This window comes from Megalobrama amblycephala, linkage group LG5 (genome assembly GCF_018812025.1).
Source record: "Megalobrama amblycephala isolate DHTTF-2021 linkage group LG5, ASM1881202v1, whole genome shotgun sequence".
Lineage (NCBI taxonomy): Eukaryota > Metazoa > Chordata > Actinopteri > Cypriniformes > Xenocyprididae > Megalobrama > Megalobrama amblycephala.
In genome coordinates, this window is record NC_063048.1 from 13,923,614 (window position 1) to 13,934,095 (window position 10,482).

The window sequence follows — 10,482 nt, forward strand, 5'->3', positions numbered from 1 at the left end:
GCTTAAGTATAAAGTTTATAGTTCAGGTGGTCGACTTTCCTAGTATCTGAGGTAATGAGTTTTGTGGCTTGGTGAATTTTAATTGTCTGATCGCATGAAAGGCTGTGGAAAAAGATGTGGAGTGCCAGATGACAGAATCTTTCTTTTTTTTTTTCCTGAAAACTTCAGCTTAATGTTTTGGGTGCGTTTCTTGGTTTCAGGCCGTTCACGTATCCAGCGGTTGGCTGAAAACACAGTCTATTTCCGTAGGAGACTGCGGGAGATGGGATTCATCATCTACGGCAACAATGACTCACCTGTGGTACCCATGATGCTCTACATGCCCGCCAAAATCGGGTTAGTCTTTTCCTCTCACCCTCTTTCCAGTGTCTCTGTATAATCTATTAAAGGAACAGTTCACAAAATAATTCATCACACTCATGTCGTTTCAAACCCGTATGCTGGTATTTTGTTTAAAAGAACACAAAAGGAGAAATTTTGAATAATTTCTTACGTCCTGTTTTCCTAAAATGCCAGTACATACCACATCTGTCAAGCTTTAAAAAGGTAATAAAATCATCATAAATGCTGTCTATACAACTTATGCACTGTGTTCCAAGTGTTTAAAGCCTAATGATAGCTTTGTATGATGAACAAGCCAAAAGTGAAGTAATTTTTCCATGAAACAACGTATAAAGCTCGCAAAATCAAATGAATTGTGTGTATGATTTGACTTGAGTCAGTCATTTGAATTTCAGTCTGTTCTTCAGTCTTCCAAAGTGTTTTGTTCATCCTTTTCAGCATTCTTCCTTTGTGTTCCAATGAGATTTTAATATTATTTATATGCTGTTATAGTATTTAGTAATATTTTGAATTAGCTTTTATTTTTATACTTTTAATTTTAGTTTAATTTTATGTGCTTTTGTCAGTTTTTATTCATCTTTAATTTCTGTATAGCTTTAATTTATTTCAGTTTTAGTACTTTAAAGGTGCCCTAGATTGTTTTTTTACAAGATGTAATATAAGTCCTAGGTGTCTCCTGAATGTGTCTGTGAAGTTTCAGCTCAAAATACCCCATAGATTTTTTTTTATTAATTTTTTTAGCTGCCTATTTTGGGGCATCATTAACTATGCACTGATTTTTTCAGCGCGCCGCCCCTTTAAGAGATGCGCTCTCTCTGCCCCACGAGCTCTCGACTATATATACATCGCATAAACAAAGTTCACACAGCTAATATAACCCTCAAATGGATCTTTACAAGATGTTCGTCATGCATGCTGTATGCATGCTTCGAATTATGTGAGTAAAGTATTTATTTAGATGGTTACGTTTGATTCTGTGTGAGTTTGAGGCTATGCTCTGTGGCTAACGGCTAACATTACACACTGTTGGAGAGATTTATAAAGAATGAAGTTGTGTTTATGCATTATACAGACTGCACGTGTTTAAAAATGAAAATAGCAACGACTCTCGTCTCCGTGAATACAGTAAGAAATGATGGTAACTTTAACCTCATTTAACAGTATATTAGCAAAATGCTAATGAAACATTTAGAAAGACAATTTACAAATATCACTAAAAATATCATGATATCATGGATCATGTCAGTTATTATTGCTCCATCTGCCATTTTTCGCTGTTGTTCTTGCTTGCTTACCTTGTCTGTGCACAGATCCAGCCGTTAATACTGCCTTTCCTTGTCTAATGCGTCTAATGGGCTGGCATTATGCAAATATTGGGGTCATACATATTAATGATCCCGACTGTTACGTAACAGTCGGTGTTATGTTGAGATCCGAGTGTTTTCCGGAAGTCTTTCAAACAAATGAGATTTACATAAGAAGGAGGAAACAATGGGGTTTGAAACTCAATGTATGTCTTTTCCATGTACTTTACCTCGGCATAGTTAAATAATTAGAGTTCTGTACATGGAAATGACATACAGTGAGTCTCAAACACCATTGTTTCCTCCTTATGTAAATTTGATTTGTGCAAAAGGCCTCTGAAGAACAGGTGAATCTCAACATAACACCGACTGTGACGTAACAGTCGGGATCATTAATATGTACGCCCCCAACTTTTGCATATACCAGCCCATGTTCAAGGCATTAGACAAGGCAGTATTAATGTCTGGAGCTGCACAGCTGAATCATCAGACTAGGTAAGCAAGCAAGGACAAAAGTGAAAAATGGCAGATAGAGCAATAATAACTGACATGATCCATGATGATATAATATTTTTAGTGATATTTGTAAATTGTCTTTCTAAATGTTTTGTTAGCATGTTGCTAATGTACTGTTAAATGTGGTTAAAGTTACCATTGTTTCTTACTGTATTCACGGAGACAAGAGCCATGTCGTTATTTTCATTATTACTTGCAGTCTGTATAATTCATAAACACAACTTCATTCTTTATAAATCTCTCCAACAGTGTGTGATGTTAGCTTTAGCCCCGTTAGCCACAGCATACTATCAAACTCATTAAGAATCAAATGTAAACATCCAAATAAATACCATACTTACATGATCTGATATGCTGCATGACGAACACTTTGTAAAGATCCATTTTGAGGGTTATATTAGCTGTGTGAACTTTGTTTATGCAATGTATTATAGAGTTGCGAGCTTGGGGGCGGGGAGCATGAGCATTTAAAGGGGACACGCACTGAAACGGCGCATTTATAATTATGCCCCAAAATAAGCAGTTAAAAAATTTAATAATAAAAAATCTATGGGGTATTTTGAGCTGAAACTTCACAGACACATTTAGGGGACGCCTTAGACTTCTATTACATCTTGTGAAAAAGGGTTCTAGGGCACCTTTAACTTGCCAGGGTAGCTTTTTATCTAATATTTATATTTTATTTTATTTCAGCTTTATTTGAATTATCAAAAATATTTTTTAACAGTATACTGGTTTAAAATGACCTGAGGGTGAGTAAATAATGACAGAATTTTCATTTGTGGGTGAACTATCTCTTTAACGTAATATTATTGATGACAAGCTTTTTGTTTAATGAGATTTCAGGTCTATAACTGTCCAAATAAATCCGAACGTACACTTGTAATAGATTCATAATAGTTCCTCATAATAGAACAAAAACAGGGGAAAGCTTAGTTTGGAAAGAACTTCTTGAAAATTGATGAGGCTGTGTGTGTGTTTCCAGGGCGTTTGGTCGGGAGATGTTGAAGAGAAACATTGGAGTAGTGGTGGTGGGCTTCCCAGCCACGCCGATCATAGAGTCCAGAGCCCGCTTCTGTATCTCTGCGGCCCACTCCAAGGAAATGCTGGACAGGGTAACTACTCATTTTCTCGCCACAGTGAAAACATCCAATAATTTAGATTACTTCAAAGCAGCATTGTACCCCTTTTTTTACTGGGCTTTGTTTCTCATGCCATAAATTTTGGTGTTTACAATGGAATATGTTGACTTAATGGAAAAAACTATGAGCTTTGATGACATACTGATGTTAAAGTTGAAGTACAGAGCCTCACACGGTGAGTTTGGTTTGAATGTGCTTTGCATTTCAAAAAAGATGGATGAAAGGATGACTTTCAACAGGAATTAGACCAGAAGAGTCTGTCGTCTCTGTATGTCAAGTCCAAACCCCTGTCCATCAATCTTCTGAAATGTACTATCTCAAGCTTGATACACCCTTTATGTTTGAAAATAATCACTGTCTGAAGAATTCCAGGCTCCTCCTCAAACTGTCCTGTGCTATAAATTAATGCAGGTCTCTGCTGAGGCCGTTTACATAAGCAGCGCCTGCCACAGGGGTCTGCACTGGCAGGAGATCAAAGAGCATCTTAATCTGCCTCCCCAAGGACACTTTGATTTAACTATGGTGAAAAGCACACCGGCCGTCGGCCCCCTTCCCCATGCTTAAGAAAACACTATGTACTTTGATGTGACCGGTTATCACGTCAACACATTTAAGTGTCCTTCTGACATGTTTTCTTGCTTTTCTTCCATTGCTGAATGATTAAGATTGTGAGAAGTGCATAACAAAAGTTTGAATGTTTTTAGGGCTGGGCATTTTAATGGAAAACATTTTTAGCCTTTTGATGATACTTTATATATTTTGATTCATGTATTTGTCCTTTTATTTTACTATTTCTTCCTTTTTTTTAAATTAGAGAAACTATTATTTTAAGCAAACAGACATTTTATAATTAAATGTTTAATGCCAGTATTAAAATATAGTAAAAAATAAATAAATAAAATTTGTAATCTAGTTTGAAAATATTAAAACAGTTTTTTACTAAATGAATGCACAGAATATTTCAATAAAATGTTATTATTCATTTGTTTTGTTTATATCCTCCAAAATAAGTATAACAACATTTTTGCTGTTATATACAGTGTTGGGGGTAACAGGAGTTACCGAGTAATCGGATTACTTTTTTCAAGTAACTGACTTTTTAAATTTACAACAAAATATCCGAGTTACTTTTTCAAATAAGTAACCAAGTTACTTTTTTTTCTCCATGTATTGGCTGACATGTATTTGACTCTCTTGTCCCCATGTTGAGAGAAATTGGGAGTAAGTACAGAGGTGTTGTGTGTGCTGTGTGAACATGATGGTTATTGTAGTTCTAGACTACATGCATCTCACTTGCACAAAAACATTCAGTATTCCTCAAAATGAATAAAAACCGTGAAATGGAAACTCAGAATATTATGCAAAGCTTTTATAATTACATGTTAAATTTTTGTATTTTGTATTTTTTGTGCACTTTGTTACCCAATGTCTTTACTGCTGACCTTCGATGATTCAATTCAACCATACTAATAAGCAAAAATGACTTTAGCTAAACCTCATATTTGTGTTTAAGTCTTTTGTTTTTTTATTGCTGAAGAGTGTTGATCTTTCTTCTCCTGCATGGAAAAACAAAGTAACTTGCGTTACTTATTTGAAAAAGTAACTTGGATATTTTGTTGTAAATTTAAAAGGTCACTTTACTAGTTACTTGAAAAAGTAATCCGATTACTTGAAAAGAGTAATCCGAAACTCAAGCCAAAAATAGAACTTTTGGTTTTTTGTAACGCAAAAGTAACTTCAAACATTACTTTCCATATAAAGTAACTAACACAATTAGTTACTTTTTTAGGGAGTAAAACAATGTTGTAATCCATTACTTTTAAAAGTAACTTTCCCCAACACAGGAAATATATGGCAGATGTCAGGCCCTGTTTACACCTGGTATTAAGATGCATTTTGGTCAGTTGTAAAAAGTTTTGAGCTTGTCCACTTTCAACCACTTCTAGAGGTAGTCCAAATCTCATTTGACCGGATTACTTTCATAGCGTAAATGCTCATGTGGTCGAATGCATTCGAACAGCCACAAAAGACCACCTACTCTCTGCCTACTGACCTAACGTGTAAACATTATGTGAAGCACGCTAGCCAGACGGGATTTAAACTTTGTTGGATGAGTTTGGGTTGAAGACAAAAAAATGTACCAAGCACAATGTTCTCACCATTCCTGATTTCTAACACACACTCGCAGCGTTCACCGTGATCTTTCGGCTATCAGAGCAGAAACAATAGCTGATGCTCTCCATATGTTTTTCCGTTGTCGCTGTGTTCATGTGTAAATTGCGTGAGCTTATTTTGTCCATTAGACTGAAATATCTGAGAAAAAAACAAAAAACATACATTTACCCACCCATAGACCCTCCCCTCAAGAATTCAGGACAGGAGTGGTCGAAAGTGGACAAAAGAGAAGGATTAAAATACTAGGTGTAAACGGGAAACGGGAACGGGTCTTGTGATCCAATTGAACAAAATGCTTCTTAATACCTGGTGTAAACAGGCCTCAAGTAGAGACTTCAATGAACTTTTTTGATGATGCAAACGAATCGTTAAATCAAAGTTTTGAATCAGTTATTTGAAAAAACAGTCCTGAATCGGACCTCCTCATCTCTAATGCTGTTTTTGGAACAGAAGTTGAAATCAGAGACACTATAAATATCTTAAATGCTCTCATATTTGTGAGTCACAAGACAAAAATTTCTTGAAATTAGTCTAAAAAGCTAATTAAAATCTCAATAAGCTCCTTAAAAGCCCAGTTAATCATTGTGAATGTACCTTAAATATAGAAAATGTAGTGCATATAGTCTTATTTCTTTGAAAATGAACAGGTTTCCTTAATAATGGACTTTTTATGATGTTTTATGGTAACTTGAACCAGAAATTTGTATGGAATTGACTGAAATAGAAATGCAACTAGCATCACAGTGACTATATTATATCAAACTTGTAAAGTGCTGCAAAGTAGGTGGCAGCCGTTTCTCAGCATTAGCATGTTATGACTTACATGTGTAACCATGAAAGTAATGGAGCGTGTTGATTGTTTTCAGGCGCTGGATGTGATCAGTGAGGTAGGCGATCTGCTGCAGCTGAAGTATTCGCGGCACAAAGTTCTTCCCTCGTTGGACCGGCCCTTTGACGAGACCACATACGAGGAGAACGAGGAGTGACATACTTCCTATCTGAACCAAATGTGCACTGCTCATCTTCTGCTCTCCGAAAGGAGGCGGTGAACCACTAAATAAATATAACTTTTTTAAACTTAGGTATATCATCTTTATTTTAACACATGAAACTCTGAACAACTACAACATACACTGATGCTTTTAGAAAACGAAATGCTTTCTTTTGTCGCTCCCCAATACTGCGTTTGTCACCTCATTTTCGTTTTGATGTGAGGTTTGGGGTCTGTTTTTAACTAATTGTGGCATTCGTTTAGAGAAATAAATACTTTGATTTTTCAGGTTAGCCACAGGAGGCTTTGAGCTGCTTGTGTACTCGCTGAAGCCATATGTCACTGCAGCCCTCAAAACCGTTTTTGTGTACAAAACCATTTAGACCTTTTTTTTTTATTTCTCCAATAAGTGAGAACAGACTGGCAGCGAACCCATTAATTCCGAGGATCCCGACCTATGAAAGGAATTACAGGTTCTTCTTATTGCATTGTCAGTACATTCACTGTGTTACCTTAATCAAATTCCAAAAGCTCCACAACTTGGCTCTCTAGTTGTTGTTTTTTCCACGGATTTTGACTTGTGGCCAGCTCCGGTGTCTTGCTTCAATTGCTTTTCCTGTGTTACCAGGATATTTATTTTTTTCATCAAGATACAAATCGCGGAGGGCGATGTTGGTTATGTCTGAGGGAAGTTTAGGTAGAAACATGCATATTTATCAAATTTTCACCTCTGAGGAAACTTGGATGTTGATTAAATGCATTATCGCCAAAGTTGCTGCACAAGTTGTGCGGTAGGATTTCAAAATCTCAAAGAAAATATAACTTTAAATGCTTAAATAGTTTTTTATTTTTTTGACACTTTTAATGGTGACATAAGTTTATAAGTACAATGCCATTAAAGGATAAGTTCACTTTCAAATAACAATTTCCTGATAATTTACTCACCCCCATGTCATCCACGATGTTCATGTCTTTCTTTCTTCAGTCGAAAAGAAATTAAGGTTTTTGATGCAAAACATTCCAGGATTTTTCTCCATATAGTGGACTTCAATGGACCCCAAACGGTTGAATGTCAAAATTACAGTTTCAGTGCAGCTTCAAAGCGTTCTACACAATGCCACACGAGGAATAAGTGTCTTATCTAGAGAAACCATCGCTCATTTTCTAAAAAAATATAAAATTATATATGTTTTAACCATAAATACTCATCTTGAATTATCTCTCTTCCTCTTCTCTATTTGAATTCCAGCAGTGTAGATGCTGCTATGTATTACTGCCCTCCACAGGTTAAAGTTTGAACTAAATTGTCATATACAATATGCTAGTGCAAGTATATAACAGTTAGTTCAAACTTTGACCTGTGGAGGGCAGTAATACACTTAGCAGTGTCTATACTGCTGGAATTCAAATAGAGAAGAGGAAGAGAGCTAGTTCAAGATGAGCATTTCTGGTTAAAACGTATATAATTTTTTATTTATTTTTTTTTTTAAAAAATGACGATGGTTTCTCTAGATAAGACCCTTATTCCTCATCTGGGATCATGTAGAATGCTTTGAAGCTGCACTGAAACTGTAATTTTGACCTTCAACCGTTTGGGGTCCATTGAAGTCCACTATAATGAGAAAAATCCTGGAATGTTTTCATCAAAAACCTTAATTTCTTTCGACTGAAGAGAGAAGGACATGGACATCTTGGATGACATGGGGGTGAATAAATTATCAGGAAATTTTAATTTGAAAGTGAACTAATCCTTTAATAACCAATAATATTGCTCTCTATCAAGAGAATTCACTCTGTGATTTTATTAACTTTCCTTAGTATTGACTGAAGTTCATCTTATGATCTTATGAAGTCGTTTCAGCATTCATAAAAGGAGCTTATGTTATGTATATGTTTCTTTAATGTACATATTTATTTATTATTCATGTTTCATATCTTTTATTGTTGTAGAAGTGTACTTTAATCATCAACGGCAGCTCCAGATGCCTCTCAAATGCACATGCATGATGTGCATGCTCTCAGTGCACATACTACTGATGAGTATTTTTATATCATTTTGTTATTCCCAGCAAAGCATGTGGGATGTAATCAACGAATCGGCTGGTTTATGACGCTTTAAAGGTGCTGATCTGTACACTCTGTGTTCTGTTCTGTGGCTTCTGTTGCTTTGGTCTGGTGGGGTTGTTCATTCTCCCATGTATTTAATTTAGCACAAGCCTTTTATGACATCGAAATCCAGGGATATTTCTTTTTTATCATACAACCTTTTTTTTTTTTTAGACTGAGAGATGTTTAAAAAAGCAAAGGATGGAAACAATCATATATATTTTTTTCTTGTTATTATAAACACTGATGTTTAAGAAAGTAATGATTGATCCAACTGATACAAAGAGTTCTTGTTCTAATAAAACACATGATTTACCAGTACACTCAATGTATGTGTTCTAATAGGCTACTACTTGGATTTTGCTGCCTGTAGTACATGCTGTTTTTAAAACCTATTTTTGAATCAAAGTACACTGTGGGCTTCATCAGTTCAGGAGTTGTTTTACTCTAAGGAAATTAAATTACAATGACTAAATGTATTGTTAAGGTCTTTTTGTTTCTTTTACTCACTTTACATTTTTGCACATTTCCTGACTTGCTTTTGAATTGAATTATATCGGTAAATCCAGTGCCTGCTAGATTACAAATATGTTTAAATTAGATTGTGATAGTTTTTAATTATCATCTCTGAGGTCTTCATATAAATGACCACAAGACCACATTAGAGAAAACATACTGTAAGATTCTTGAAGGCTTTACACAACTCTAACTCTACACAACATTACTCACAAAAAAGGTTTTATAATATTGAGACATGACTTTTATATTATATATTATACTTGCAAAAATGAATTAAAAAACTGAATCAAATGAATATTTTAAAACATTTATATTTTATAATCACATTTAATTTATATATATATATATATATATATATATATATATATATATATATATATATATATATATATATAGTGTTTGATACAGTTTATTAAACATTTTTTAAAGTCTCTTATTCTCACCAAGGCTACATTGATTTGATCATTTCTATTTTAATATATTTTAAAATTTATTTTATTTCTGTGATGGCAAAGCTGAATTTTCAGCATCATTACTCTAGTATTCAGGGTCACATGATCCTTCAGAAATCATTCTAATATGCTGATTTGTTGCTCAAGAAACCTTCCTTGTTATTATCAATGTTGAAAATGGTTGTGCTATGATGGTTGAGTAGAAAGTTCAAAAGAACAGCATTTATTTAAAAAAGAACTCTAATCATATTACATCACTGTTGCTGTTGATAAATTTAATGCACCCTTGCTGAATAAAAGTATTAATTTCTTTCAAAAAATACAATTTTTACTGACCACAATCTTTTGAATGGTATAAAAATGTAACATATCGATAAATATGCACATACACTGTGTGTGTGTGTATATATATATATATATATATATATATATATATATATAATGCTATTTTGATTTAAATAGGCAAATACTTAAGAATCTATGACTGGATTATTGTTGCTGTGATTATTATGTTTCTAGCATGTTTTATATGTTTGGGTAATCCACAACATGGAAATAAATGTTGTGATGTTATTTCCATCAAGAGGTGCATACAGTTTTGGTCCAGATCTTGTATTGACAATGCAGGAGTCAAGCACTCTGTAAAGTCTACTCCAGCACATCTCAAAGACTTTAAATGAATTTAAAGCTGCAGTCCGTACGTTTTGCCTCTTTGTCGCCATCTCTGTTTGAAACCTGCAAACAGAATTATCATCTTTACGTGGGTTGTGCCTCGGCACGACGACCCAGCGCATGAATCTAATGTTTGCTGTCAGTCACCACATCGGTGTGGATACTGTACTTCGGAATCACAGATTGTAGTCTTGAAAGTATGACCAAAATAAGATTTTTCAATGGAAAATGTCTTCTGAACAAGTAAGTAATGAATCTGCCAC

General features: G+C 34.6%; 1 protein-coding gene across 1 annotated transcript in view; it reads left to right on the forward strand.

The window, feature by feature from the left end:
- The window catches only part of sptlc2a (serine palmitoyltransferase, long chain base subunit 2a), a 36,221-nt gene extending 29,661 nt beyond the window's left edge, over window positions 1-6,560 (forward strand). The window contains exons 10-12 of the mRNA XM_048190788.1: window positions 201-336; window positions 3,148-3,277; window positions 6,346-6,560. Of these exons, the coding sequence (XP_048046745.1) occupies window positions 201-336; window positions 3,148-3,277; window positions 6,346-6,465 (386 nt within the window). The 3' untranslated portion in view covers window positions 6,466-6,560. The remainder of the gene's footprint in view (window positions 1-200; window positions 337-3,147; window positions 3,278-6,345) is intronic.
- Window positions 6,561-10,482: the final 3,922 nt, after the last annotated feature.